Consider the following 26,259-nt stretch of genomic DNA (forward strand, 5'->3'; position numbering starts at 1 on the left):
AGCAATGGTAACTTTTTTTTCCTTTATGTGTGAAACACATCACCTTGTCAACTTTTACAGTGGCTGACTCCAAAGGGTCCTCGAGTAACCGTGTTGAACCAGTCAATGCGTCCAAATGAGATTTTGGTTGACCTCCTTCGATGAAAGATATTTCAGTCATCACAAGAAGTGCCGCCCGGAACTACTACAACGTGGTAGGAATTTGTGAGGAACTCTCCAACTTGGATCCAGCAGAGGAGAGTGTAGTTGCTGTGAAGATCTATGACGGAGAATCGCTCACGTGCATTGACGATCTCGATCAGCTCGGTGGTGGCATGGGGGCCAAGGTGAGGTGCGACAGAGTTATAGAGAAAGTGGTCAGGCAACATCGATTAAGAAGATCCACGGATATTCCTTGTTGTGTAAGGGTCGTCTCGAAAGTGCGAGAGGAAATCACTCAAACGTGCCTCTACAAATGAGGCGGACGGTTTGGACGGTGGCGATGCGAGCAATAGCTATAAACTTGCTTGCTTACCGGAGACAACTCTTCCCTTTTCTAGGGTATTAGGGTTTATTATATAGTGAGCCGGGGCGAATATACTTTTGTGCAGAATTGGGTTTTCTCCTCTTTTTTTATTGCATCTTATGCTGACATGCAAATACTCTTTGCAACAAGATTCAAGAATTATCCCCAGGGATTATCATGGCGACAAGCTTCCAGGACGCGCCAGTCATTGTCCGCAATGCCGCCAATGGGCGCAAGATTTTCATGGCCAAATGCTCAGACTGTCACGCAGTGGAGAGCGATGGCGGCCACAAGCTTGGTAAGGCCCAGCTGATCGATCGATTTTTGTCCTTGTAGTTTCGGAATTTACTGTGGCCCTTGATCTCGATCGGTTCCAGGCCCCAATCTCCACGGCTTGTTTGGAAGGCAAGCAGGGACCGCGCCAGGCTACGCATTCTCGCCGGCGAACAAGAACACGAAAGTAATCTGGGACGAGAGAGCGCTTTTCGACTACATTTTTGATCCGAACAAGGTACCACAGCCATTTTCTCTTGACGATAGCGCAATACTGGTCTGTTTCTCCTCCACTCCATCACAGTTCTTTCCAGGAACGAAAAAGCCCTATGATGGCCTCGCTTCCCCGCAGGAGAGAGTCGACCTGATCGCGTTTTTGAAAAGAGCGTGCTGACCGGCCGTAAATTTTCTGACTGCCTGTAGCCAGTTGCTGGAAGTTCTGAGAAGGGCTTGGCAATTCTGGCGGAATTTTCTTGACGATCCTCGTGTCCAAACGGGACATACCTATTTTGAGAGCGCTTTATCTCTTGAGGAACTTCATCGGTTTGCTTTTCGATTTTACTACTTCTTTTGTAGACTTTTACGACCTTTCGCACACACTGGATAATCTTATCTATGGTTTCGATTCCATTTATAATTAAAATGAAACACGCAAACTACTATAAATGTCACCATGTATGATCAACATATAGCTGGCTGGAACGTTGAAAAATCATAAACTGAGCTAAATTTCAATATTTACGTGTATAGTAATGTAGTCGACGTAGAAATTTTGCATTCTAGCCGCAATGTGGAGTCATGTACTAGCTGAGTCGTCAAGATAAGCGTAGGACTATATAAACAACGCCTTTCCAGAGCTCAACTCATCTCTAGTTAAAGTTGTTTACTCATTTTCTTCTTGGTCATTTCTTGTTCTATCTCATTATGGCATTTCGCGGGGTTTTCTTCCTGTGTATGCTGGTCTCGGCCCTTTCCATCATCCTGGTAAGAAAATATCATTCGATTGTCCGGCAAGAAGCTCACAATTTGGATATCTTACTATTACACAGGCTTGCCAGTTTTCTCGATCCTGCACTGATATCACCTTCGACAGGAATTCGACCGTGATGAGAGCCATTTGCAGCAGATCCAATTTGGAAACGAGGAACGCCTCCATCGATGTGAACAACTGCGTGGGCAGCAGCAATGGCATCCTCGATTGCTCATCCAACTTTGCCTCGCGATGCATCGACATCAGCTTCAATGGGCTCACCGTGGCTGCCCGTTGCAACCGCGGGGATGGCGTTCTCGTCTTCTCCAATCGCGACCTCAATGATTGCATCCAGAACGTCGAGGGAGTTCTCCAGTGCTGCTAGATCCTTTTGGATGATCAAACTATATCCATATGATGAAAGATGAATAACTGAGTGGTCTCCCATATGATCTCTCTCCTTGTGATGTTAATAAAAAATGTTTGGCACGTATGAACAGCGCCCAATGTCGCTGTTCTGATCAAATAAAATTTACTCACGGAAGTTGTGGGGCTTTAAGACAGACTGGAAAATTTTACTTGTACAACTTTTTCTCAATTTGTATAATTAGAATACGACAAAGACAAATCGATTTATATTAAATAAAGGTATATTATTTCTAATAAATGAGAATTTCTTTCACTTTAAAGTCTACGATCACTCCTTATTAATGTCCCGTTTCATCAAGGTTTAAAATCATAAATGTAGTCGACATGGGCTTGCTGTTCCTGATCACCAGAGATAGTTGACTGACAACACACGATCATGCATGTCAAGAATATTGTCTCAAATACAGGATTATTTTACCTCCGGTTCGGCAATTTTTCCGGTGGAATTGGAATCCAGCTGATTAGCAATCGTAGCCATCACTGTAAAAAGACAAAAAGATTCAATCACGTAAGAACCAGGTTACACGCTTGCATGCAAGCGAATGCAGGCATGGACCATGATGTTTCAAAAGAAACACAGAGATCATCAAATCCAATCGAGTTAGAGATCGGCATATTCAATCGAGATTGGAGAACAGGGATTGTAAGAAACGGTACATACCTGTTTCATTCTTCACTGGCCGAGAGGTCACAGCAGCAGCCACCAAGAGGACGAAGAAGAAAAAACTTAGTGCGCGAGACATGATCTAGAGTTTCTCTTGCAAAGAAAATCTATCAAAGAGAGACAAAGAGCCAATCAATGATATGATCAGCGTTTGTGTTGATATCGTATATATGCTACCGAGAAAAGGTCAACCACTGCAGAACGGCCACGTCGACATGCAAAGTGGCAGTTTTGACTGGATGGCTGGAAACCAGACTTCCAGTTAGCTTTCCCTCTCCGAAATTACTGGAATTCACTCGCGAGAATTCTTTTCATCCTGCTCATTTTTATTAACTTTTGCACATTGAAATTTCTAGAGTAAAAGCAAAATGGCTAGAGCTCCCAAGATCCTGGAGGGACTTCCACTGTTTCCACCCGATCTTTCGTCAGCTTGGAAAGCGGGATAGTTCTGGCACTGCGGTGATTTCACAATGTAGATCTGGTCTCCAAGGTGACTATCACCATACACGTCTTGGTTGCGGTACCACGTCCACAGGGCATGGGTATTGTTCTTCACCTAAAGAGAAAAAGAGCAAACTTCGATCGATCAAGAGGCTCAACTCTCGGGTTACCTCCAAGACGCCGTGACCAAAGCTTCCATCTCGCAGCGCGCTCCAATCCGGCTGCCTGCCCCAGCAGAATTGATTCGCCGCTGGTCCAGTGCTGAAGTTTTGAGCACAAACTCCACCGAATTGGGGGACGTTGTCCTCAGGCTTGGGGCACCTCCCCGGATCGTCGGCGTGCTCCGTGTCCACTCTCTCTACATTCCCGCCATCGCCCACCACGATGTAGAGCGGAGCGCACGGGTCCAGCTCGTAATTGTAAACTCTGTTCGTCCTCTCATAGGCATGGACCTGGAAGAACACCCAAAGGAAGTGGAACTCAAATGTGAGGATTCCTGTCGAGATCGAGAAGAGAGAGGGATTTACATGGCCATTGATGACAATGTCGACGCCGGCATTGTAGAGAAGCTCCTCCATTTCGAGACGCATGCACTCGACCTCGCGGTAGTGGGAGCTGTAGCTATTGTACCACGGCGGATGCCACGCCGCCACGATCCAGGGCGTGAGGAGCCTGTTGACGCGCTGCAAATCATCCTTGAGCCACGCGAACTGAGCCCCTAGTGCCAAGAACCCTAAAAACAGAGCCCAAGAACCCTAAAAGGTGGGTACCTGTTCTGTTGTAGTCAATGTATCCTCCCAGCATCAGGAAGTGGATGCCGCCGACATCGAACGAGTAATAAAGGCTGGAATTCGATCCAGGAGGCACCGAGAATCTGGCCTTGTATGATTCGAATGTTTTGCCCAATGCCTGGGGCTCGATCTCGTGGTTGCCCTCGATCACCATCATGGGCACCTTGGCCGTGAGCGGTTCCATGAATCTGGGAGCAAGGAAATCAGGGATTGGGTCGCGAATCTATAGTCTTGCTCTCACCTCCCCCAGTGATCCCAGTGAGGCTGATAAGTCTCCCGGATTGGCGCGTCTGGAAATGCGCAGCTAAAGCAGGGCGATCCAGTGCCATTGGTGATGTATTGATCCGAGTATGTGAGATCGCCCACCATGAGGAGAAGCGAGGGATCGTTCCGGATGACATGATCGACCGTGGCGCTCGAGTTGTAAGTGAGTCCCAGATCGCCCACGACGGCGATCCTCGCGGGATAGCCGCGATCGTCCAGCGTCGTGAATGAGAGCTCCTCGCTCAATCGCTCCAGCGAGCTGCCGCATCGGTAGTAGTACGTCGTCGACGCCTTCAATCCTGCGCAGAGACTTCCCGAAAATTCCACGAATTTGCGCTCTAGATCTTACCATCGAGGAGGACGTGGTGATTGAATCCCGAGGTGTAATTGAGAAGGCCCACGAATGGATAGAGCTGGCTGTAGACCACCACCGATCCCTCCGCCAGGAAATTGTAGTTGTGAGTGGAAGTCCCATACAGGACAAAGCTCTTAGTGGTGGAAGGATCGAGGGGGACGACGTTGTCCCCGATTTGATAGTCCCCTGTTACATCAAATAGCACACAAATCTCACGATCGATCGATCAATTCACACCCCCAATCTCATGGATTTGATTACCGGAGACCCACGACACCCACATCGATCCATGATGCGAGAGCGCGAGCTTGATCTGCTCGGGAAATCCGTGGGGCCTCGTCCGCTGGAGCCGCGGATCATCGGTGGGCAAATCCTGGCTTCCTCGCCGCAGGGAGCTGTCGAATGGGATCGTGACTGGCTTGAACGGGCCCTCCAGCGTCGTCGGGATCGATCGCGAAAGCCCCGCGAGAAGAAAAATCTCCACCAAAAGGAAGGTCCTCCTTCTCCAATCCATTTATTCGCGGGAGAGAAAACACCGCAAAGCTCCAAGGACAATAAATACGTTTGGCGCCCCACCGTACGGACTGGAGAGCGTACTGTTTCACGCGCCATACGTTGCTGATGTGGCAAGCCCTAGCATTTCAAATTTTAGGGCTAGAGCTCTTCGTCTTCTCGGGGCTCTGCGAGGCGAGGCGATGGCGTGCAGCAGGTGCATAGGGTCGGGATTTGAGTCTCAGTGTAGATGGCAGTAGCGGCGCGGCTCCCGAGTGGATTTTTATGGGACAGGCGCGCGTTTCTTGCTGGGGATCGTTCTAGGGTTTCGTCGGTCCAGCGCGTCGATCTGCGAGTGCAATGCTTTCATTCGCGTCATCATCCCTCGGTGAAGAGAGATTCGTGAGTCTTCCTTTCTGCTTGCAGACGGATTGACATTGCTCGATGTTTTTGTTTTGTTTCGGCCGAGCAGCAACACGGGGAAGGAATCGGAGTGCCTTGGCTGGGCCGCCAAGGATTCCTCGGGTGTCTTAGCTCCATGGAAATTTCCCAGAAGGTATGAATCGTTCTCATTCCATCTCCATCACTACATTCTTTTTGGAATGGCAGACCCTTGCGTTCTACCGATGTGAAATTCAAGATCTCCTATTGTGGAATTTGCCACACAGACTTACACTTGATCCACAACGAGTGGGGTTCGTCCAAATACCCCATGGTTCCTGGGTAAGAAAGGCAGTCCGTCTGTCTGGGTTATAAACTGGAAGATCCAAAACAAGAACACTGGAAGGAAACATCCGGGTGACTAAACGTTTGGGTGAGATGATCGACCAGGCATGAAGTTGTGGGAGTGGTCACCGAGGTTGGTCCCGGTGCCAAGAAGTTTAAGGTTGGCGATCACGTTGGTGTGGGATGCATGGTGTTTTCCTGCCTAAAGTGCGACCACTGCAAGCACGGAGACGAGCAGTACTGCGATCAACTTATCTGGACGTATAACAGTCTGGAAGACGGGAAGATCACTTTCGGAGGCTACTCGGGATTCATGGTGACAGACGAGAAGTAAGTGAGGATCTTTAGCAGCTCGTTTCTGAGACAAGTCTAACTCTTTTCTTCTCCAGATTTGTGTGCCGTGTTCCAAACAATCTTCCTTTGGACGCTTCGGCACCCTTGCTGTGTGCTGGGATCACCGTCTACAGTCCCATGAAGCACTTTGGCATGACGCAGCCTGGGAAGAACTTTGGCGTCGTCGGCCTCGGTGGTCTGGGTCATATGGCCGTCAAGTTTGGCAAGGCCTTTGGGATGAAAGTCACAGTTATCAGCACCTCTCCAAACAAGGAGAAGGAAGCCCGGGAAGTTCTGGGTGCTCATAACTTCATTGTCAGCCGGGACGCAGCTCAAATGAAGGTAACGAGCAATCCTTCCTGGGGACTAACTTCTTAAGTTTTTGATTCCAGAAAGCTGCGGAGACAATGGACTACATCCTCGATACGGTGTCTGCGCCGCATCCCCTGGATGCCTTGCTCGAGCTTCTAAAGATCGATGGAAAGCTCGTCATGGTGGGATTACCAGACAAGCCCCTTGATCTTCCGGCAGGAGTCATTATCTTTGGTACGCGAACTCTTTTGATCTCCTCGAGTTCTAAAAGGTTTCCATGGATCAACCAGGTCGTCGAACGCTTGCCGGTAGCTTCATCGGATCAATCAAAGAGACGCAGGACATGCTGGATTTCTGCGGCAAGAACAATGTCACGTCCATGATCGAGCTCGTCCCCATGGACTACGTCAACAAAGCTATGGAACGCCTCCGCAAATCGGATGTGAAGTATCGTTTCGTGTTGGACGTGGAAAAGACTTTGAAATAGAGAGAGAGGGAAAGAAGAAATTCCATTCAGTATAAACAAACATATGCCAAGAATTTTGATTAGGGTTTATCGAAGAGCAAGGGCGGGAGGGAGTGATGGCGCTCGCTCGTCGCGTCTCTAGAAAGGCTTGTGCCACGCTCCTCCTGTCGATTCGAAGGTATGGAAAAATGTGGATCGCGATTGAAGGAGTGAGCTGAGATGCTTGTGTCACTTTGCGTGCCCCATCCAGGCATAGTACTTTCGGCATTGCCTTTGACATTGATGGCGTCCTTGTTCGCGCAAACAAGCCGCTGTGTGGGTCATCGCAGGCCCTTGCTCGTCTCTATCAAGAGCCCTCTTCAAAAAGCACGTATGTTGCTCTTTCTTCTTCTCTTATTGATTTTTTTTCCCTTTGCTGTGCCTTGCAGCCACGCTTCGTGTCCCTTTTATACTTTTCACAAACGGTCGGTAAGATGGTCTTTCTTCCTCTCGTACTGATCGTTTCGCATTTTTCTAGGTGGCGGGTACACGGAAGAGAAGAAATCCTTGGAGCTGAGCGAATTGCTGAAGATCAAGTTGTCAAGTGATCAGGCAAGCGGGATTGTACTTCATGTTTGTTTTTCTTCACCATTTTCTCTAAGCTCCTGCGCGTTTGTACAGGTGTTCTTGAGCCACACTTCCTTCAAGGAACTTGCAAGCTGGTCAGTGGTTTAAACTGCGACTTTCACGTATGTTTGTGCGTGTGCCCGGATAGACAAGTGGACGTAAACGCTGATTGCGTGATGCAGCTACCGGGACAAGAGGACGCTGGCTGTTGGCAAGGGCGAGCCGGCTCAAGTGCTGCGGCACTACGGGTTCATGTAAGCGTGTTTCTTCGCTAGAGCTTCGACGCTGACAAGCATTATTGTACTGCACCAGGAACGTGGTTGCGATGGACGATTACGTTTGTGAGTTTGAAAGCATTGATCCATTGGAACAGTACAAGCCGTGGTCGAGAGCTGGCTCGGCAACATTGGCAGGGAGGGAATCGCAGGACGTTCAAGCTGTTTTTATCGTAAGCGACCCTGTTGATTGGGGCCGTGATATACAGGTCGTGTTTCTGGATTTTCATTGCGGTGACAATATGGAGTGCTGGCTTGCAGGTGGTTTCTGATGTTCTAAATGGTGGAGGCAATCCTTTAAAAGTTGGTGGAAAGGCTCCGCCTTTATATTTTGCGGCGGATGATCTTATCTATCAGGTGAAGAATCCACCTGGCATTCCTCGAGCTTTTGGAAGAACAAAAAAATTCATCTTTGTTTCATGTGCAGTCAGCATTTCCCGTCGTGAGATATGGGATGGGAGCATTTCGAATCGCGCTGGAAAGCGTTTATACCAGGTAAAACGTGATGAAGCTTCTGCATTCTTTACACATTCCTTGTGTTCAGATTAACCGGCATGCCAATGGTGTACACGTCTTTCGGGAAACCAAAACCAGCGACGTACAAACTCGTTAGAAAAGAATTGGAGAAACTTGCTGGCTCTGTGGATCCATTGCAAACGATCTACATGGTTGGTGACAACCCGGCGACTGACATCCGCGGTGCAAAGGAGGTGGTGTGATTGTGCATAATTCAACACCTTAACGTTGTCTTTAGGCAGGAAAGCCATGGTTTTCAATCCTCGTGAGGACTGGATGCTTCAGGGGAATCAACAACGACGAAGAGTTTCCAGCCGATGAGGTAGAATTTGTGAGTGATTTCTTTGCTTAACTCCGATATTTGTTCCTCAGGTCGTCGATAACATCGTCGAGGCAGTAGATTTTATATTGAAAAGAGAGGGACTAGATTGAGACATCAACGTCGGTGTAGCTTGTAAGGACGTCTGGAATTTTTAATCTTTTTTTCCTTCTCATCGCTGGTTACCATCGGCGTTGAAAATTCGTCGTACGGAGGCAAGAGATCTTTCTTTTGCCCTACTAACATTGCTTGATGGAACGAAAACACGAGTTTTTCCATGCAGATCAAGCGGGCCTGTTCATAGTAAGCCAAATGTATCAATCGCGGATCGACAGAGGCATTTACAAGCCCTGTGGCGCTGGTGGTTGGTTGCAAGGGACAAAAGGATGCACGGAACAAGGCCACGGAGAGGTACGGTTTGGTGGATAGGGTGTCTCAATTGGAGTGAATGCTGCAAAAAAAGAAAAAAGAAAAAAAACCGCAACAGTATCCCCGTGTGGAATGCTTGTTGCCTTGCGCCCCTCTCCTTGTTGCTCTCTTCTCTTTTTTTTCTCTCTCTTTTCTCACACTTTTTCTTTTCGTTTTTCCAGTTCTGCGAGGATTCCAGCAGTAGGAGCCAGTTCTCTGGTTTTGATGGAGCTGGACGTTAGCGGCCTGCGAGCAACCAGGTAAGTTAAGTCGCCAGTTCCATTCATTGTTGGAACGACTTCTTCCAGCGCTGCAGTGCAGTGCTTCTCTCACAGTGGCGTCGGTTATCTTTGCAGGAGGGGGAGCTCTCCATCGCCTCGGTGTAGCGCGATGCGACGAGAGCTTTGGTTCATCTCTTCCCGATCCAAAAGGTCGTAGCAGCATTTGTTGGAGATTCGGTGGGGCTTCCCTGTCTTTTGTCCGCTCGCTTGTTATTGGGACTAGCGAACCAAGCTTCCCGAGAAGACGAAGACGAAGGTGAGAAAGAAGAGCTCGCCGAGAATTTGTCTACGCATGTATGATCGTTATCCTCATTTGCTTTTCTCTTTTGCTGAGAGGCCATCTTTTCTCTCTTCCTTGTTGTCTCGCAACCGCTAGCTAGGCGAGAAAAGAGACGAAGTTTTGACCGACGGGTAGGATGGGGTTCCGCGAAAATCGCGACACGTGGACGGTCACGATGCTCGGCTCTCCGCGTTGCTTATATTCCCTTCTCTCCTCTTTAAAGGCGGGTTATATATTTTATTTTTCACTCGCGGGGTTTGAGCGTTTTCGCGGGGCAATGAGCAAGAAAATGTGTGGCATTGCATCGCTCTTCCAGCAGAGAAATTCCTCCTCGTCGTCGCCCCGGAGCCGGAGCTCCTATTCCTGCGGCTCCAATTCGGCTCTGGGATCCGACTGGCTGCAGCGCGTCTCCAGCTCCTCGTGGGACGATCTCAGCAGCCGCTCCTCCTCTGCCATCTCCTCGCCCAATTGCGGGGAGGCGGCGCCGCCGGATGTGCCCGAGGGATCGCTGGCGCTCTACGTGGGGCGGAGCGAGCAGCAGCGCCGGCGATTCGTGGTGGGCACTGCCCATCTCAACAATCCCCTGTTTCGCCCGCTGCTCGACAAGGCCGCCGAGGAGTATGGCTACCACTACGAATCCGGGGCGCTCACCATTCCCTGCGACGCGCACCTCTTCCAGCACGTAGTCTGGCTGCTCGACCACAGCGATGATCCGGCCGCCCAAATCGGCCAGCTCCTCAGCTGCGGCTCGTCGTGAATTTGGGCCTCGATCGCCCAGGTGATCGATCCTCTTGCCCCTCTTATCTGCGAGGATTTCTCTTCCAGAGCGCGACGACGTACGACCCAATGAATCTTCCCGCAGGGAAACAAAAAGCCTCTCGGGGTGAATTTTCGTTCGCGATCTCATACTCTCGCGCGCTGCTCGAGAAGAGATTTGTAACATCATCTCCTAGATAAATCAATCGATCGATCATGGCATAGAAACCACATTCGAGCAGCAGTGATGTACAGCGCTCCTCCTCTTGATGCTGAAAGAGAGAAGAACAAATAGACTTATCGGGCGAGTATCGTCATGGAGATAGCAACACGCCAAAGTTTGTGTATAGGATCAATCGATCAATTCCATGTATCCAATCAATCACACGTTCACTCACTGGATGGAGCAGTACGATCGATCCCGCCGATGATCGCTGTTCGTCTTACTCATCCCGTGAGCGCGAATGCTCTGGAGTGGAGGAATGGACTGGAGCCGACTGTGGAGCTGTGACACGCAAACGCAACGTGCTTGGGCGACCTCATCACACAGCCACATTGATCTTCCATTTGTCGGCCAGGAATCCGACCACTCTCCCAGCTCGTTCGAGCTCACCTGGAGAAACAGAGGAGGGAAAGAAAAGAGGAGGAATTTTTTAGAGGAAAAGGTGATCCTCATTTAAAGATCTGGCTGGAGATTCTAGCTAATGCAATCACGCAGGAACCATGCTTCTGCTTTGGCACCAAGAATAAATAAAAGAGAGCGAGGTCCAAAAGCAAAACCGGAGAGAGGTCTTACAGCTTGGAAGCGTCGGCCTCTCGTTCCTGAAGTTCAAACGATGGACTTGTGCATTGATTGCACCGCAATAGAACTCGCGGGAACTTCTGCATGGAAAGAGCGAGGAACTTATCAAAACCATCTTTTGCGATGAATAGTCGATCCAGTGCAATCGATCCATCCGAAAACAAAAGGAGTAGAGAGAGAGCGACGCCAACCTGCGTCCAGGATGAGAACTTTGACATGCAATGTCGGCTTCCAAAACGATCCAGTTCCCAAGTGGTCCATGCACTCCTCGCATCCCATTGCCAGGCTTTCAAACGCTTGTCTTGTATCCAGCAACAGTATGGCTCTATGTTTTTTTTTTTCTTTGTCTCTATGGCTTAGATCTCGATTTCCTACACTTCGACAACACTTTTAATTGCTTGCTTGTGTACAGAGGATTTTATCTCTCAGATTCTTTGAATATATGGTGTTGGTGAAAAAAACCTGCTCGACTGCATTGCGCTTATCACCGTCTTATATGTTGACGCTCCATGAGCGAAGTTGCGAACACGCAAGCTGCAAACAATTCCTCCAGCACGACGCCTCCATTGCCTCCCCCGCCTCGTCCACCACCGCTAGCTGTTTTGTGAAAACCCGCTCAATTTAACACTCGTCTTGAGCCGCCGCACTTACGTCTTGATGTTACCATCCTACCGCACGACTTTGGTGATGAAAAAAGGCCAGGCTACAAAGGCGCATGCGACCGCTTGCATGCAACCGCTCGCTTATAATTAGGACTCTTGCAATGGAACCAAAAATTCAGAGTGTCTTTTCGACAAGTCCCAGAGTTCGGGGTGGAAAGGATGCCGTGATCAAGCAAAAGAAAAAAGAAGCCCCCAAAGCAAGTAAAGAAAACGTCACGCAACATAACCATCCTTAAAAGAAGATCCAAGAGACAAGAGAAAATTAGAAATTGCTTTAGGTGGAATTCTAAATATCATTTTTCTTGTGCATGACTGTCATCTTCAAGAGGTAATTCTAGACTCCGTCGTCGAGGGTTCACTTCCTCGGGTTTGAGGTCTGTGAACCTGTTGAGGACCTGCCTGGACGTGACGCCGGGTGTGCTGTTGTGCTCCTCAATCTCCTTGTACGCCTGCTTGAACAACCCAAAGCGATACGCCTCCTCCTCTGCACTGGAGTAACTCTTGTGCCACTTCTCTTTCCACTCTTCAAACAAGCGCAACAACGCCGGATCCTCCTCCTCCTCCTCTATTGGTCTTCCCATACCCCTAGTAATGACCCGCTGCCTTTATTCTCATCTAGAAACATCATCCAGACCGTCGATATCAATGACATTCCTTTGACGATAAATGACCAGGATCATAGCAAACAAAGAAGAGAGAACCGTCGTATCCCATTGCCACGCTGCTGCTCACCGCAACCTCTTTTGAGTTGCTTCACAGGTTCGCTGGGAAGAAACAAGAAAAGCTGAGCGTTGGAAGCATAATCCTTTGATGAAACAAACAGACCTCGTAAGTTGTTGCCTTGGCGGGATCAAAGATCTTGTTTTGCTAGGTTCGATCGAAAAGACACCGCTGCAGTGCCTACCAAGCCTGGGAAGAAGAGACCATGACAAAGTTAGAAACCATGAAACAAAGAATGCGATTGACACTAAGGAGAAAATGATGAGAACTGATAGCAACCAGATCCCCGCTCTTCATGCATTCGAGGAACTTTTTTCGTCCTCATGCTTTTCACCGCAGCGGGAGCTAAGATTTTTCTTGCCTAGGCCAGCATCGATCTACGAAAGCGTCTATGTTGCTGGATCCCCGCCACCATCTGCACGCTCAATCCCTTGAAACTTTTTTTTGCCATCTAGAATAAGAACGCTCACCGGCGCTTCTGACACTTAATTTATTGATCATATAACAAAAGGAGAGTGATCTCGATTTTCTTTAACAAAACTCTTCATTTCGCCCATTTGATCGTTCCAAAGTATCAAAATCGTCTAGTGTACTTGGAAAAAACTACATTTTCCTCCTCTTTCTACTTCATCCAGCACATTCCAGCTTAGACGACGTCCAATATTGAATGACCAACAGTGAAGTAAGCAAAGGTTCGTCTTGTTCTCAAGCACTGAAGCATAGTTTTCCTACAGTGGAAACTGTAACTGTGAAAGAGATGAGGAATCTACTTGCTTTAACTCTTTCTCTGCCGAGGGGTTCACTTCCTCAGGTTTGAGGTCTGTGAACCTGTTGAGGAAGCCTGGACGTGACGCCGGGTGTGCTGTTGTGCTCCTGTACGCCTGCATCAACAAGCTAAAGCGATACGATTCTCTTATATTGAATCAATCACTCGATCAATCACTAGGTGGAGGAGGAGTACGATCGCTGTTCCTCCTGCTCGCGTACCACGACGATCCCGTAAGCGCGAATGTGCTGGAGGAGACGGCGGAGGAATGAATTGGAGCCAACCGTGGAGCTGTCACACACAATCGCGACGTGCTTGCGCGACCTCGTCACCGCCACATTGATCCTCCGCTTGTCGGCCAGGAATCCGACCACTCCCAGCTCGTTCGATCTCACCTGGACAAACAGAGGAGTTGATCCTGAGATATAGACTATCTGGCTGGAATGCAATCACGCAAGATCAAAAAGAAAGATTTTTACAAGATCCAAAAGCAAAAAAGAGGGAGATTTTACCATGGAAATCACGACAGCATCGGCCTCTCGTCCCTGAAAGCTGTCGATGCTCTCGGTCTGTACGATATTTCCCAGGCTTTCCTCGTCGAGCCTGGCTCTCAAGAGATGGACTTGTGCCAGGTACGGCGATTGTACGGCAATAGAACTTGCGGGAACTCCTGCATGTCAAAAGCGAAGAACTCAGCAATGAAAAAACCATCTTTTGCCGATCCATTAAGCAGCTAGAACGATACGATTGATCAATAAAATCGTAGTAAAAAGAGGAGAACGAAGGCAACCTGAGTGGATGAGAGCTTTGACATGCTCCACAACAATGTCGGCTTCCCCATCGTTGTAAAACGATCCCGTTCCCAAGTAGTCCATGCACTCCTCGCATCCCATCGCCAGGCTTCCAAACGCTTTTCTTGTATCCAGCAACAGCATGGCTGCTCGTGTCCTCCACGTCTCCTATGAAAGCACGCAATCAAAGTGTAAGAAATCGAAAAACAAAATCTCTCTTTTTCCTGCCATGGAAGAAGAAGAAGAAAGTCGAAGAAGAAAGAAAGTCCAAGTACCTTGACTTGTGGTGAATCCGATAGAACTTGCTTGGCCACCAATGGAGCGGTCTTCACCAATCCTCCATACATCTCGCTCGACGCCCAGCTCGCGATGGCTTCGTTCATCCGGTACTGGACCTGGAGCATCGTGGTCATCACCGCGGAGTGGCCCAGCGACGTTGACGCTCGCTCCATCAGCGAAGTTGCGAGGCCTCCATCCACGGCTTCAGCTGAAAATACCGTTGGTGCCAGCTGACAGGCATCCCCGGCCAAAACCACGCGCGAGCTGCGAAGAATTCCAATCCAGCACGACGGTTCCATCGCCTGCCCGGCCTCGTCCACCACCGCCAGGTCGAATAACCCGGTTTTGCGAAGCGAAGGATCGCCAGCTCCAATGCTCGTGCACAGGACAACTTGGGCTGCCGCCAGGACCGCGGCTGGGATCTCCTCTTCCTTTTTTCTCATGGATTTGTCTAGCCTCCGCAAGTTCTTGTCTACCTCCGCCTTGATCTTGCCATCCTGGGACCGCATCGAAGTTCTCCTCAAGGCGGCTTTGTCGCTGGCAATGCTCCGCTTGAAGTCGACGAGCTCGGAGCTGACGATGTGAGTGAGCGATTTGGAGACGACCGAGGGCGACATTCTCACAGGATTCCCGACGCGAACAACCCGCAAGCTCGTGTCGCTGAGCCGGTCGACGAGATTATCCACCGCTGCGTTCGTAGGGGCTGTCGCAAGAACTTTGTCACCGCGAGCCACGGCCTGGATGATGATCTCCGTCACTACGTTCGTTTTTCCTGTCCCCGGAGGCCCCTGGATCACGGCCACTGGCCTCGACTTGTCCAGCCCGAGCTGGATCGCTCGCCTCTGGGACTCGTCAAAGGATGCTCCAGACAAAGTTGACGCAAGCAGCGAGTGAGTATCTTCAAGTTGGTCTTTGCCGCGAGCAAGTTTTTCGATCTCTTCTCCTTGTCCAAAGAGAACCGCGACGATGGCAGCTGCTGGATTGTCCTTGCTCACCGCAACTTTCTTGAGTTGCTTGAGTGCTTCACAGTTTCGCTGGGAAGAAACAAGCAAAGTTGAGCGTCCGAAATCCTTGACTGAAAGAAACACACCTCGTAAGTTGTTGCGTTGGCGAGATCAAAGATCTTGTCGATCCGTATTGAGCGACCCGATAGCTTCATCAGCGCCCGGCCTCCACCGGGAAGAGCTACTTCGATAAACTGGCCATCTTCACAAAGCTTGTAAACGGAGCCTCGCAGACACTCAGTCGCAGGGATTCCTTGCCTGTTCGAAACTCTCACACAGACCATATCCCCGGGAGAGAGGCTTGTCGGAGGAAGCCGGTTTTGCGAGTTTTTGGATCGAAAGGACACCACTTCAGTGCCTCCCAAGCCTGAGAAGAAGAGACAGTCACAAAGTTAGAAGAAACCATGAAAGGAAGGAATGCGATCGACATATGCTCTCAAGCATCGATCATGCTCAACCTCACAGGGAGAAAATGATGAGACCTTTGAAGGAACTGACAGCAACCAGGTCGCACAATGCACCACACTCTTCATGCAAGATGGAAGAACTCGAAGAGCTCGAGGAACTCTTTTCCTCCTCCTCGTGATCCTCTTCGTCACCGCAGCCGGAGCTCAGCTTTTTCTTGCTGCTTCCATCGAGTGCTTGCTGTGTGGCAGCCAACTCGGCCTGTCTCTCTACGCTCAAGAGCTCGAGGTATCGATCTACGAAAGCGTCTACCTTGCTCTGGATCCCCGCCACCACCTCCTCGCTCAACCCGTTAAAACTCTTCTTCGCCACCTTGATCCTCGCGGAGCTTCGATGCTGGCCTAGATTTCAATCCAAATCACGTTAGCTCCACCGAGAATGATCGGTCGGTATGATCGATCCCTGATCAAAGAGAATGACAAGGAAGAAGAAGAACGCTCACCGGATTTTGATCTCTTCTTGAACAACTTCCACGAATCCGTCTCCTGCCACTCCTCGACACTCCCTTGCTCCTGGAGATCCACCAGAGAGTTCTTGAGCTCTCGCTGGAAGTGATCATAGAGAGTGGGATAGTGATTCCTGGCTCGCTGGCACTCATCTTCCAGGCCCTCTGGAAGCTCCACCCTGTCGAGAAATGGCTGGACGAGCCTCACGAGCTCCTCCCCGACTCCCACTCTCTCCTCCACTCCAGCCAAATCACGCGCCCTCTCCGCCTCGGCGATCTCGGCCGCCATAGCCTGGATTCCTCGCCCCACCCAGCTCACCACCTTCTTCCCCAGCTCCCTGTGGCCCAATGGATTGCAGTCCTCGCGGCTCAAGGCCGCCACGATCGCGTTGCCGCTGTGAGCAAGATCCGAGCTAGGATTCATTCTCACCTTGATCCTCCTGCCCAGGAAGCCATGCATCAAGAGCTCGGGATTGCAAACCGCGGCCATAGTGGTCAATCTCGAGCTCTTGGGGACGTGGGCTACAGCATCGCGAGCTCTCGTCGCCCACGAGCTCCAAACACGACCGCGCCACAAGAATTCGAGAGAACTTCCATGGCCCAGATCAAAGCGAAGTAATATCCAAGCGATTGGTTTTTGAGAAAAAAGAAGATTTTTACTCCATCCTTCTAGCATTCTTGCGAGATTGCGCGATAGTCACAAGGTTGTGAGGTTTCTCATGGAAAATCGAGATCGCTCTCCTTTGCCAACCAAGTGTTACATGGTTGATGATCGCTCTAGAGTTTCAAGTATCAAAATCGTCGAGTCTACCTGGAAAACTCTACGTTTTCCTCCTCTTTCTACTTACCTCATCCTCATCAGACTCGGATTCGCTAGAAGAAGAAGACGATGATTCCGACGAGCAATGGCTCTCCAAGCTCTTGAGGAACTCCCGCAAGCCATCCGTGAGACCACCTAGGCCGATGGAGGTTAAAAAGTTGATGGCGAAGCGTGTGCTCTTCGGGTTATCTCGCGGGAAGATGCCGGCCACACTTCCTCGCATCTGCTCGTCGTCTAGGCGCGCCTTCAGCTTGAGCAATCCCAGGTGATCCGCGAGCTCCTGGAAGAGGATCTTGATGAAGATGCGAGACGACGACGTCGTCGCCTCCTCGCTCAAGCTGATGTACCCGAGACTCGTCCACGGGAGAGCGTCCGTTGCTAGCAAATGCGCGAAGAACCTCGCCACGTTCCTGAGCTTGTTGGTCTCGAGCCTGTGGATTGCTGCGTACTGGCCGAGGAAGCACTCGCCAAATTGCTGCTGGAACGTCTGGTTGATCATGCAAAGCCTCTGTCCCAAAAGCCCGTAGTATCTCTGGTACGTCCGCTCTTGGCAGCAGCATTCCAGAAGCATGATACATACCTCTTTCTCCTGGCCTGGTTCCATCTCCATCTTTAACAGCTTGTGCCCAGCCTCTTCAAACCCGACGCTGGACATGATCGTCAGATAGATGGTCCGCCTGAGATTCACCAGATCTGTTTCAGTGACGTCTTGAATGCCCTGCGAAGGATCTTCTTCCTCTTCTTCGTCTTCGCCATCGTCGGGATCATTCGGCTCCGAGCCATTCTTTTCCTGCTTTCCAAGAATGCTACTTTTGATGGCCTCGTATTTCTTTTCGTTCTCCAAGTAATCCGGATCCTCAGAAAATATGTCAAGGCCGCTCTCTGGATCCAGGTCCTTGTCCAGGAGCGAGATCTGGTGCGTCTCCTGGTCACCTTCCACGACAAGATCCACCTCTCGCATGATCGCTGGATGCCCCTGGAAGTTGGACTTGCGCAGAGCAAAGACGTCCTCGATCATAAACTGGACACGCTTGTCGATCTCTCCCTCGTGAAGCACAGCTCGGAGCCGATCGAAGACCATCTGGAAGCACTTGGGCGATATCCCCAGCAGATACGCTCCACATTCCTTAAGGAATCCCACAGCCACCTCCACACTATCATCCGTTGGAGTCTCCAGCAGCAGCATGAGCAGCTCCAACGCAATCACCTCGTGCGCGACGCGTTGATTCACCAGGTGCGCCAGGAGCTTCGTCAAAGAGAGCAAAACAGGCTTGTCATTCCTCTTGAAGACCCTGCGGAACTGGAGGATGATTCTCGTCAGCAGTAGCCCTCCGAGAGCTGGAAACCTGGAGTTGATCACCGCGACTAGCCCGGCAAAGACGTGCGTCAAGGCCGGAGATGCCATCTGCGACTTCATGCACGACCTCGCGAACAATCCCCTGCCCCGGACCAAGTTCTCAGCGATCAGCTCCCTGGCGATGTCTTCCACGTTGGAAGCGCTCACCTTGTTCATGAGACCATTGATGCTCTTGCGCAGAGCCTCCCAGGCCATCCTCTGGTACGCAACGCTCGCCTTGTCTTTCACGTCGCCCATCATCTGGGCGAGCTTGGAGGGAGGAATGTAAGTCCCTCCACACCGTCCCAAATCCTTGTCTTCTGTATAGTCGCCTTGCCTAGCCTCATTCTCTCGGGCTCTGGAAGCTCTACCTGTGCGGCCCTCATCTGCGGCGATGGCGCCGTAGCTTAAATGGCTGCCATACCTGTATGCTGGAGACGATGGCGGCATCGCCACCGCCGCGGCCATAGCCCTTAATCCTTCTCGTGTAAACCCTAAAACCCCCTAAACCCTAAAACCCTTTCTACAAAGGAGAATATTTTAGGGCTGACGGTAATGGCGATAGCAAGCGTGTGGTATGAAGCAGAGAATCGTCGCCCAAGGGTTTAAGCGACTGGTGGACAAAAACCCTCCTTCCTTTCTACCGCGGAAAAGAGAGGGCATTTTTCTCCTCCTTGTTCCTCCCATTCTTTGCTCCGGTGCTCCACGATGGCGATGGAGATTGCCGCCACCGCCTCAAGAGGGCTACTCCAGTCCACCACCACAAGCAGCACCGGCAGCATTAGCGGTAGCAGTAGAGTTTTGGCTAGATTCTCCGAGGAGAAGCGGCTGATTGTCGACAAGCTCGAGCTTGGAGCGCTCCGGAAGCGATCGCTGCAGCTCAATTTGCGTAGGATTGCTCCGGCGCCGCGATGCCGAGTTGCCACAACCGAGGAATCAGTCCAAGGTGAGGAAGAACTTCTATTCTCTAGAGGATTTTCATCTCATAGTCTTTTCTTGTTTCCATCTAGTCAAGGACGCTCCAAAGAAGCTGGACTTGAGGACTGATATAAGGAACCTCGCCATCATCGCTCATGTCGATCACGGCAAGACCACGCTGGTGGATGGAATGCTTCGACAATCCAAGGTAGAGCAGTTCGTTTTCTTTTCTTTCTTTTGCATATGGTTCTCCTTGCACGAGTGAAGGTTTTCCGGGACAACCAAACAGTCCAAGAGCGAATCATGGATTCCAATGATTTGGAAAGAGAGCGAGGGATTACAATTCTCAGCAAGAACACGGCCATCACGTACAAGGGGACGAAGATCAATATCATCGACACACCGGGTCACTCGGACTTTGGAGGAGAAGTGGAGCGTGTTCTTAACATGGTTGACGGTGTTCTTCTCCTCGTAAGAACTCTCTCTTCCATGCCAACTTGGAAGCAATCTAGAAACTTTGTCTCAAAGTTCTTTGTTTCTTTTAGGTGGACGCTGTGGAAGGTCCCATGCCACAAACGAGATTTGTTCTCAAGAAAGCTCTGGCGCTCGGCCATAGAGTTATTGTTGTTGTCAACAAGGTGGACAGGCCAGCAGCTCGGCCGGACTACGTTATCAACATGACTTTCGAGCTGTTCTTGGAGCTCGAGGCTTCTGACGAGCAAGTAAGCTCTCGGAGTGCAATGCTGTTTCCAATGGTTTCTTTGCTTTACAGTGTGACTTTCAAGTAATCTATGCGAGTGGCCTCAAAGGACAAGCTGGCCTGGAACCAGATGCTCTTGGGAACGACCTGGAGCCTCTTTTCGAGGCCGTTCTTCGTTGCATTCCTGAGCCCCGCGTGCAAATAGACGCCCCTCTCCAAATGCTTGTAAGTTCCTTGCCAAATGTTCTGTCGATATGGTTTGATTGTTTGATCGTTTCATGCTCCTCAGATAACCAACTTGGATTATGATGAGCACAAGGGACGCATTGGCATTGGAAGAGTGAACGCTGGCACATTAACCAAGGGCGAAGTCAAGGTATGTGATAGCTTTGGTGCTGTGCTTCTCTTTTGGAAGAAATCCCTCACTTCTTTCTCAGATTTGTAAGCCGGATGAAGCTGACAGGGTTGGCAAAGTGAGCGAGATCTTTGTTTTTGAGAACTTTGCGAAAGTTCCAGCCGTTAAAGTCGTGGCTGGTGATATATGCGCTTTTGCTGGGATCAACGATGTTATGGCAAGTAGCTTCACCGACTTAGAGTGCGAGAGATTCACGTTTCTTTCTTACTCCACAGATTGGAGAAACGGTGGCAGACAAGGCAAATGGCGTACCACTTCCTTCCATTAAAGTAGAGGAGCCCACGGTGAAGATGTCTTTTTCTGTGAACACTTCACCATTTTCCGGGCAAGAGGTTGTAAACTACTTTCACTTGCTTTCGTGTTTGTGAGGTGATTTATTTTTCTTGTCTTGGTTGCAGGGAAAGTTCGTTACCAGTAGGAATTTACGTGATCGGCTCTATCGCGAGCTTGAGAGAAACCTTGCGATGAAAGTAGAAGACGGCGAGACTGCTGAGACATTCATTGTCAGTGGAAGAGGCACACTTCACATAACAATTTTGATCGAAAACATGTAAGTTCTTGCTTTGTTTTTCATATTTCTCATTCTTGTCGTGCAGGAGGAGAGAGGGGTACGAGTTCATGGTTGGTCCTCCCAGAGTAATCCATAAAGTGCTGAACGGAAAGAAACTCGAGCCTTACGAGGTACTTTGTTCTTCGCAAAAAATTCTTTCTGCTACTTACGAGCAAAGCACAAAAACTTGGATAGGATGCTATTGTTGAAGTTCCCGAGCAGTACGTTGGAGCCGCAGTTGATCTTCTCGGCAAACGCCGTGGACAAATGCTCGACATGCAAGCCTCGGAGTAAGTGAAGTAGTTTAAAGCTTAAGTTTAAAGCTTACTAGTTCTCTGGTTGGTTCTCCAGACTTGGAAACACCATCTTAAAGTATAGGCTCCCGACCAGAGGCCTCTTGGGGATCCGAAACTCCCTCCTCTCCGCGAGCCGAGGCACGGCCATCCTCAACACTGTTTTCCACGGCTACGAAGAATTCGTTGGTGATATTAGCACCAGGGAACAAGGATCGCTGGTAAGCACCAGAATGCATGTTCCAAAGAAAAGTAGGAGGAACAATTCAACATCTTTTGCTAGCTAGTTCTTCCAGGCTTTTGTCAGCGAAGTCACCTCACTCTCACTGTGTTTCTTGCAGGTGGCCTTTGAGACTGGGCAAACAACATCCTACGCTCTTTGCAGCTGTCAAGAGCGAGGACAACTCTTTCTGGATCCTGGTGTGGAAGTCTACAAAGGACAGATTGTTGGCATCCACCAGAGGCCAGGCGACCTTTCCATCAATGTCTGCAAGAAGAAAGCAGCCACCAATATCCGGTCCAACAAGGAGCAAACTGGTATTGTCCGATGTCCTCTTTGTATCCCTTTGTACTTCATCATCTTTTTGACTCGTTCTTCTTTCCCAACTTTTTTCTTTCTCGCAGTTGTGCTGGATGCACCACAAGACTTTAGCCTGGACGACTGCGTCGAGTACATTGAAGAGGACGAGCTGGTTGAAGTAACTCCAGTGAGCGTGAGGATGTGCAAAAATCCCCGGATGGCCAGGCGAGGTGGCCGATGATTTCCAGATAGGATTGATCGATTGCTAGAGTTGCGAGGGAGGTACGACTCGTGCTAAGTTTCAAGTGTATAGCATTCATTCCAGGCCCAGGGTAGGACCTCCGGAAAGAACACTTGTAAGCTATATCTGTAAAGACGAGAAAGATCGATCGTAAAGATTCATGACGAGAAATTTAATGGGCTTATCGAGCGAGTGTTGGATCAGGTCTGTCTTTCATAGAAAAACGAGCTCTTTTTTTTTTTCTCTGCGAATCAAATTGACAGGCAAGAGTTTTCAGTCTTGATTGATGGTGTTTCCCTTTAAATTTTCTTCTTTCTCTCCTTGCCAGTCCTGGTTTGTTTCTTGCCTGCCAGTGGATGATGGATTGAATTTATGGTAGTCATGAATTATCCATGGTTTTTGGCTATGGTTTCTTCTCCTCGCAGCTTTCATCCAATCTTCGCAACTTGCATGGCTTGCTCCCCAGCGACGCTGCCACCTCCAGTTCTCTCACAAGTTCGCATTTAAAGTCTCCCATATGTGGAGCGGCCTGGGAAAAGCAGCGATCCAAAGGACCAATTCCATCGTTTCACTCGCAATCACAGCCTCGGGGAGGGAGAGCCGCAAATTCGATGGCGACTTCTTGTTAGTCACTCCATCCATGGTCTCCATTAATCAAAGCGCTCTCGCGAGGATTCATGAACTGGCGACCCGTGAAAACCATGGGAAGTCCATCGCCATTCTTTCTCACGCCACACACTTGGAGGGATAGATATATTATCAATCGACTGGAGAGGGGAATTGCGAGATCTCGGCGATCACGGGGTCGCGATTTTGGGTGTGTGGTCGCTGCCGCCAGCGATCGCTTTTACTAGTGTGGAGGCGGAGAGTGACTCCCACGTGATGGTGGTGGCCCGGCGCTCTTCCTCTCTGGGCGGGCATTCCCTTTCCCTTCACTATAAAAACCCAGCTGGGCACTGCCAATTCCACTCCATCATTTGCTACGGCCACAATCTCTTCGCATTCCATCCGTAGAGTCGATCAATCGATCCATTCCATCGATAGCAGCAGATTTAGGGTTCTTCCAAGATTTTAAATTTCGCGGGATCTTGGCAGAGAGCGAAGAGAGAAATGCCGATTTTGGGAGCCAAGATGCAGCGTCTCGTCTCCAAGATCAAGCCCCACAACCTGGATTTCACCGCCCATCACCATGATCTCGATCTGGACGACGATGGCGACCTGGATCAGCCGCCGCGGGACGTTCCAAAGGGATGCTTGGCTGTCTACGTGGGCTCGAGCGCCAGCGGCGGCGACAGGCAGCGCTTCGTTGTATCCACTCAGCTCCTCAGCAATCGATTGTTCCGGGCGCTGCTGGATCGCGCGGCCGAGGAGTATGGATTCGAATCGCCGGGGGCTCTCACCATCCCTTGCGAGGCCGTGCTCTTTGAGCACTTCATCTGGTTGCTGGGAAGGAACGATCCCGCCGCTGCCAGGATCGAGGTGGACGAGCTTCTCAATTTCTACAGCTCGTGATAGATCATCAAGGAATTCGTTCTCATCGTTTTGGCGGTCGCGAGGCGAGGATAGAATGCTTTCGAAGGAATTCAAGAGCTCTTGTGAGGCGTGCTTCCATGGTCGCCCTCTTTGTCACTTGACCGTTATCTATCATCTCCAAAAATCGCCTATTTTCCAGGCTTGTCTTTCAAGAACAAGATCAAGAATCGGTTTGTCACACTAGTGTTTGATTCAATCGCAAATAACAATCACTGTACTTTCATGTTCACAAAAATTTGGGAAGAATGATAATGATCAATCACCCTCTCATGATCGATCGCTTGCAACTTTAAGAAATTCGAAGATCTTTTGTTTGGAGCTGAGATTGGTGTTGGATCAGCTCTTTTCTATTCCGTTGTGCACATGATCACGATCTTGCCAGAGATCCATCCCATTTTCTCCCAAGAATTTTCTATCGTAGTGTCAGCTTCTCATGCCAACTTCACGCGCAATCTAGCTTGGCTAGTAGCTAGCTCCACGTTTCGATCCAAAAAAAATAAACAACGATCCAAAGAACTAGAAACTATCGTTATTCCCCGAGAGAATGGATCCAAAAATTCAACACGCCGCTATAACTAGATCACACGCTGCCAACTGCGAAGAACACATTGAAATCCCAAAACCGGGATCTAAACAATTCAATGAAGTTGGCACACGCCAACGCAAGTTGGATTGGATCTTTTCCCTCCGCCGCAAGATAGAAAAATCCCCAAATTTTCTAATGGAAGAACATCACTGTTCTCGACATAGTTTTCAGTTTTCTATGGTTTTCTATGGTTTTCTGCAAGCTCCAGAGCATGGCAGTTAGGTTGGTGCCAAAGGTTGACGCTGGAAAGCAAAGTTTCCACATGGGAAGCGTACGAATCCATGTCGTTTGCTCGTAATTTATAAGCCTGGTTTGGAAGTTCCTTCTTTTTCTGGTGGTGCCATTGCTCATGGATGGTGGATCGTTCGTTTGCGCATTAAATTCGCTACTGCCATGGAAGAAAAAGCTTGCTAACTTCCACACAGCCAAAGCGATTCCACCAGTATGCTTTAAATGCCTTTGCTTGATTGAGAAATTTTATATACATTTGCTTTAGATCCAGGCTCTTGTTTGTGATCAAAATGATCAAAACTAGAGAGGAAATTGGTCGATCGAGATCCAGCCACGCATGATGGGTGGCTTTTCGTTTTCCCCTCTTCCAGCACTTGGGGCGCCGCAATTTCTTCGACCGGCTCAATCACCCCAGTGGAGGATCGATCGCCCTTGGAGCCCCCAAGAGAAAAGATGAAAATTTGAGGAACCTCGAGCTAGATCTTGGATCCACTGTTATAAACCACCTCTTCCGTGGATCCCTTCACGAGTAGAAGGCCATGAGATCGTTCACCTCGAGCATCGCAGCGGCGGGATCGTCGTTGCTGAGAAGCCATAGAAAGTGCTCAAACAGGACTGGATCGCATGGGATCTCGAGAGCTCCGGAGTTCCTGTATCCATACTCCTCCGCCGCCCTCTGGAGAAGAACTCCAAACACTGGATTCGTGAGGAGGTGCGTGCCAACCACGAATCTCCTCCTCTTCTTCTCGGAGCTCCCGACAATCACCGCCATACACCCCTTTGGAACATCGGCCGGGATGGAGAAATCGGCATCTTCGTCGCTGTCGTAGCAGCATGACCCATGGCTGCTCATGCTGCTCGCGCTGCTGCTAGACGAGCTAGATCTCTCGAGACTGAGCCCCTTCTTGGAGGCCGATCGAAAGAAGCTGCCAATCTTCGCAAGAACCGCCATTCTATACGATTGAATTGCAGAGAATTTGGAGAGAGCGACTTATAGATGAGAAGCTCTTGGCTTAAAGTGAGCTCTGGAGACGATGGAAAAGATGGATGGTGTTTTGGGGCAGCGAGGAGGCGGCCCTATATACTCCCGCGACTATTACCACAGTTAAACCCAATCCAGATAAAGAAAGAAAGAAGAGACTATCTTATAATTTCCTCTCTGTCTATCTATCCCACGCGATGGATCACTCAAGAACACACCGAAATGCCAATCAATCAATCACAGCGCGACCAGCGAATTGTAACAGTGGTTGGGGCGCAGCTCCAAAGCACAAGGACTGGCGCTGCCTCGAATGCTTGAGTGCTCCTGCCCGGGGCCTGGAGCTTATGTATGCCAGCGGCGGAACAGAGCACAGTGGGAGCTTTCAATTTTGCTAGTGGGCGATCGGGATTTCTTGGTGGGCAGGCGCGTTTGACCCCCGCAAAGCGACCCATTTCGGCCGATTGCGCAATTCCGGTTCGCGCCGGTGTGTCTTTCAGGTTCTTCCCACCCAAGAGACAATGTGGAAAGAGACGCAGCGTACGGTGAGAAGTTCCACATGACGTGAAAGAATTGTTTATAGGAATGCCCCGCGGTGGAAAACAGCTTCTCGGGAAGAAGGAAAGGAAGCCAAATTTCCAGCTATGCAAAGTTTATGATCATCACATGAGCTTTTGTCAACTCCTCTCACATTCACAGGGAAGTTTTACCAGCGCGGTCGTTCTTGGCACACCCAAATCT

The 26,259-nt window shown here is 49.8% G+C and overlaps 11 protein-coding genes and 1 long non-coding RNA gene across 17 annotated transcripts; 7 read left to right on the plus strand and 5 right to left on the minus strand.

Moving 5' to 3' along the window:
* Positions 1-669: 669 nt before the first annotated feature.
* Positions 670-1,443, plus strand: LOC9629556 (cytochrome c). Its single transcript, XM_002989872.2, has 3 exons — positions 670-803; positions 883-1,016; positions 1,083-1,443. Exons 1-3 carry the CDS (start codon positions 683-685, stop codon positions 1,170-1,172), a joined length of 345 nt encoding a protein of 114 aa, XP_002989918.1. The 5' UTR covers positions 670-682; the 3' UTR covers positions 1,173-1,443.
* A 1,689-nt stretch (positions 1,444-3,132) lies between these two features.
* LOC9629558 (purple acid phosphatase 23) lies at positions 3,133-5,206 on the minus strand. Its single transcript, XM_024663732.1, has 7 exons — positions 4,954-5,206; positions 4,687-4,878; positions 4,315-4,636; positions 4,053-4,261; positions 3,810-4,000; positions 3,453-3,734; positions 3,133-3,397 (listed from the first exon to the last, which is right to left on the minus strand). Exons 1-7 carry the CDS (start codon positions 5,204-5,206, stop codon positions 3,194-3,196), a joined length of 1,653 nt encoding a protein of 550 aa, XP_024519500.1. The 3' UTR covers positions 3,133-3,193.
* A 165-nt stretch (positions 5,207-5,371) lies between these two features.
* LOC112342245 (cinnamyl alcohol dehydrogenase 8-like) lies at positions 5,372-6,024 on the plus strand. Its single transcript, XM_024663783.1, has 3 exons — positions 5,372-5,586; positions 5,657-5,740; positions 5,794-6,024. Exons 1-3 carry the CDS (start codon positions 5,435-5,437, stop codon positions 5,909-5,911), a joined length of 354 nt encoding a protein of 117 aa, XP_024519551.1. The 5' UTR covers positions 5,372-5,434; the 3' UTR covers positions 5,912-6,024.
* Positions 6,017-7,092, plus strand: LOC9629992 (probable mannitol dehydrogenase; the record flags this gene model as incomplete). The annotated part of the gene is made up of 4 exons (XM_024663733.1): positions 6,017-6,240; positions 6,300-6,585; positions 6,636-6,789; positions 6,846-7,092. Coding segments are annotated over 4 exons (861 nt in total), but the record flags the coding sequence as incomplete, so codon positions are not given.
* LOC9629559 (uncharacterized CDP-alcohol phosphatidyltransferase class-I family protein C22A12.08c) lies at positions 7,078-8,910 on the plus strand. Of its 2 annotated transcripts, XM_002989875.2 has the most exons (12): positions 7,125-7,199; positions 7,272-7,391; positions 7,450-7,485; positions 7,539-7,612; positions 7,682-7,722; positions 7,810-7,881; positions 7,940-8,111; positions 8,164-8,259; positions 8,330-8,397; positions 8,447-8,612; positions 8,657-8,740; positions 8,791-8,910. In XM_002989875.2, the coding sequence occupies exons 2-12, from the start codon at positions 7,304-7,306 to the stop codon at positions 8,848-8,850; spliced, it is 957 nt and encodes a 318-aa protein (XP_002989921.1). In that variant the 5' UTR covers positions 7,125-7,199; positions 7,272-7,303; the 3' UTR covers positions 8,851-8,910. The 2 variants fall into 2 exon arrangements, with proteins under 2 accessions (XP_024519550.1, XP_002989921.1); XM_024663782.1 differs by having other exon boundaries at positions 7,078-7,199; positions 7,272-7,489.
* A 184-nt stretch (positions 8,911-9,094) lies between these two features.
* LOC112342248 lies at positions 9,095-10,690 on the plus strand. Of its 4 annotated transcripts, XM_024663800.1 has the most exons (3): positions 9,095-9,148; positions 9,328-9,405; positions 9,467-10,690. In XM_024663800.1, the coding sequence occupies exon 3, from the start codon at positions 9,843-9,845 to the stop codon at positions 10,461-10,463; it is 621 nt and encodes a 206-aa protein (XP_024519568.1). In that variant the 5' UTR covers positions 9,095-9,148; positions 9,328-9,405; positions 9,467-9,842; the 3' UTR covers positions 10,464-10,690. The 4 variants fall into 4 exon arrangements, with proteins under 4 accessions (XP_024519568.1, XP_024519567.1, XP_024519570.1 ...); XM_024663799.1 differs by lacking the exon at positions 9,095-9,148 and having other exon boundaries at positions 9,292-9,405; XM_024663802.1 differs by lacking the exon at positions 9,095-9,148 and having other exon boundaries at positions 9,292-9,405; positions 9,481-10,690.
* A 91-nt stretch (positions 10,691-10,781) lies between these two features.
* On the minus strand, positions 10,782-11,370 carry LOC112342249. The gene is made up of 2 exons (XR_002990895.1): positions 11,259-11,370; positions 10,782-11,075 (listed from the first exon to the last, which is right to left on the minus strand). It is a non-coding gene; the product is annotated as an uncharacterized LOC112342249 (long non-coding RNA).
* A 1,959-nt stretch (positions 11,371-13,329) lies between these two features.
* Positions 13,330-17,090, minus strand: LOC9629993 (DNA-binding protein SMUBP-2). 2 transcript variants are annotated; one of them, XM_002989947.2, is made up of 7 exons: positions 16,394-17,090; positions 15,969-16,292; positions 15,573-15,853; positions 14,479-15,516; positions 14,203-14,371; positions 13,925-14,082; positions 13,330-13,807 (listed from the first exon to the last, which is right to left on the minus strand). In XM_002989947.2, exons 1-7 carry the CDS (start codon positions 17,070-17,072, stop codon positions 13,589-13,591), a joined length of 2,868 nt encoding a protein of 955 aa, XP_002989993.2. In that variant the 5' UTR covers positions 17,073-17,090; the 3' UTR covers positions 13,330-13,588. The 2 variants fall into 2 exon arrangements, with proteins under 2 accessions (XP_002989993.2, XP_024519480.1); XM_024663712.1 differs by having other exon boundaries at positions 15,969-16,287; positions 16,394-16,634.
* Positions 17,031-19,047, minus strand: LOC9629994 (pre-mRNA-splicing factor CWC22 homolog). Its single transcript, XM_002989948.2, has one exon. It carries the CDS (start codon positions 19,018-19,020, stop codon positions 17,218-17,220), a length of 1,803 nt encoding a protein of 600 aa, XP_002989994.2. The 5' UTR covers positions 19,021-19,047; the 3' UTR covers positions 17,031-17,217.
* A 67-nt stretch (positions 19,048-19,114) lies between these two features.
* Positions 19,115-22,392, plus strand: LOC9630337 (putative elongation factor TypA-like SVR3, chloroplastic). The gene is made up of 14 exons (XM_002989877.2): positions 19,115-19,498; positions 19,563-19,678; positions 19,738-19,941; positions 20,016-20,192; positions 20,243-20,395; positions 20,460-20,546; positions 20,608-20,742; positions 20,801-20,917; positions 20,984-21,135; positions 21,182-21,266; positions 21,331-21,425; positions 21,487-21,649; positions 21,770-21,965; positions 22,053-22,392. The coding sequence occupies exons 1-14, from the start codon at positions 19,261-19,263 to the stop codon at positions 22,187-22,189; spliced, it is 2,055 nt and encodes a 684-aa protein (XP_002989923.2). The 5' UTR covers positions 19,115-19,260; the 3' UTR covers positions 22,190-22,392.
* Positions 22,393-22,886: 494 nt separating this feature from the next.
* Positions 22,887-24,043, plus strand: LOC9629562 (auxin-responsive protein SAUR72). Its single transcript, XM_024663713.1, has one exon. The coding sequence runs from the start codon at positions 23,300-23,302 to the stop codon at positions 23,699-23,701; it is 402 nt and encodes a 133-aa protein (XP_024519481.1). The 5' UTR covers positions 22,887-23,299; the 3' UTR covers positions 23,702-24,043.
* A 710-nt stretch (positions 24,044-24,753) lies between these two features.
* LOC9629563 (auxin-responsive protein SAUR50) lies at positions 24,754-25,917 on the minus strand. Its single transcript, XM_024663796.1, has one exon. It carries the CDS (start codon positions 25,489-25,491, stop codon positions 25,063-25,065), a length of 429 nt encoding a protein of 142 aa, XP_024519564.1. The 5' UTR covers positions 25,492-25,917; the 3' UTR covers positions 24,754-25,062.
* Between the last annotated feature and the right edge of the window lie 342 nt (positions 25,918-26,259).

Source organism: Selaginella moellendorffii, unplaced genomic scaffold (genome assembly GCF_000143415.4).
Source record: "Selaginella moellendorffii unplaced genomic scaffold, v1.0 SELMOscaffold_102, whole genome shotgun sequence".
NCBI classification, from domain to species: domain Eukaryota; kingdom Viridiplantae; phylum Streptophyta; class Lycopodiopsida; order Selaginellales; family Selaginellaceae; genus Selaginella; species Selaginella moellendorffii.

Excerpts from the sequence above, each read along its gene's own strand:
- LOC9629556 (XM_002989872.2), top strand. The coding sequence starts at position 683 with ATGGCGACAAGCTTCCAGGACGCGCCAGTCATTGTCCGCAATGCCGCC. Across the intron at positions 804-882 it reads CGATGGCGGCCACAAGCTTG|GCCCCAATCTCCACGGCTTG; the intron begins GTAAGGCCCAGC and ends GATCGGTTCCAG. Across the intron at positions 1,017-1,082 it reads ACATTTTTGATCCGAACAAG|TTCTTTCCAGGAACGAAAAA; the intron begins GTACCACAGCCA and ends ACTCCATCACAG.
- LOC9629558 (XM_024663732.1), bottom strand. The coding sequence starts at position 5,206 with ATGGATTGGAGAAGGAGGACCTTCCTTTTGGTGGAGATTTTTCTTCTC. Across the intron at positions 4,637-4,686 it reads TCACCACGTCCTCCTCGATG|GATTGAAGGCGTCGACGACG; the intron begins GTAAGATCTAGA and ends GTCTCTGCGCAG. Across the intron at positions 3,735-3,809 it reads ACATTGTCATCAATGGCCAT|GTCCATGCCTATGAGAGGAC; the intron begins GTAAATCCCTCT and ends GTGTTCTTCCAG.
- LOC112342245 (XM_024663783.1), top strand. The coding sequence starts at position 5,435 with ATGGCAGTAGCGGCGCGGCTCCCGAGTGGATTTTTATGGGACAGGCGC. Across the intron at positions 5,587-5,656 it reads CCCTCGGTGAAGAGAGATTC|CAACACGGGGAAGGAATCGG; the intron begins GTGAGTCTTCCT and ends TCGGCCGAGCAG. Across the intron at positions 5,741-5,793 it reads CCATGGAAATTTCCCAGAAG|ACCCTTGCGTTCTACCGATG; the intron begins GTATGAATCGTT and ends TTGGAATGGCAG.
- LOC9629559 (XM_024663782.1), top strand. The coding sequence starts at position 7,138 with ATGGCGCTCGCTCGTCGCGTCTCTAGAAAGGCTTGTGCCACGCTCCTC. Across the intron at positions 8,398-8,446 it reads CTGGAAAGCGTTTATACCAG|ATTAACCGGCATGCCAATGG; the intron begins GTAAAACGTGAT and ends CCTTGTGTTCAG. Across the intron at positions 8,741-8,790 it reads AAGAGTTTCCAGCCGATGAG|GTCGTCGATAACATCGTCGA; the intron begins GTAGAATTTGTG and ends TTTGTTCCTCAG.
- LOC112342248 (XM_024663800.1), top strand. The coding sequence starts at position 9,843 with ATGGGGTTCCGCGAAAATCGCGACACGTGGACGGTCACGATGCTCGGC.
- LOC9629993 (XM_002989947.2), bottom strand. The coding sequence starts at position 17,072 with ATGCTAGAAGGATGGAGTAAAAATCTTCTTTTTTCTCAAAAACCAATC. Across the intron at positions 16,293-16,393 it reads CAAGAAGAGATCAAAATCCG|GCCAGCATCGAAGCTCCGCG; the intron begins GTGAGCGTTCTT and ends ATTGAAATCTAG. Across the intron at positions 14,083-14,202 it reads CAAAGCTCTCATCCACTCAG|GAGTTCCCGCAAGTTCTATT; the intron begins GTTGCCTTCGTT and ends TTTGACATGCAG.
- LOC9629994 (XM_002989948.2), bottom strand. The coding sequence starts at position 19,020 with ATGGCCGCGGCGGTGGCGATGCCGCCATCGTCTCCAGCATACAGGTAT.
- LOC9630337 (XM_002989877.2), top strand. The coding sequence starts at position 19,261 with ATGGCGATGGAGATTGCCGCCACCGCCTCAAGAGGGCTACTCCAGTCC. Across the intron at positions 20,396-20,459 it reads ACGCCCCTCTCCAAATGCTT|ATAACCAACTTGGATTATGA; the intron begins GTAAGTTCCTTG and ends CATGCTCCTCAG. Across the intron at positions 21,136-21,181 it reads ACAATTTTGATCGAAAACAT|GAGGAGAGAGGGGTACGAGT; the intron begins GTAAGTTCTTGC and ends CTTGTCGTGCAG.
- LOC9629562 (XM_024663713.1), top strand. The coding sequence starts at position 23,300 with ATGCCGATTTTGGGAGCCAAGATGCAGCGTCTCGTCTCCAAGATCAAG.
- LOC9629563 (XM_024663796.1), bottom strand. The coding sequence starts at position 25,491 with ATGGCGGTTCTTGCGAAGATTGGCAGCTTCTTTCGATCGGCCTCCAAG.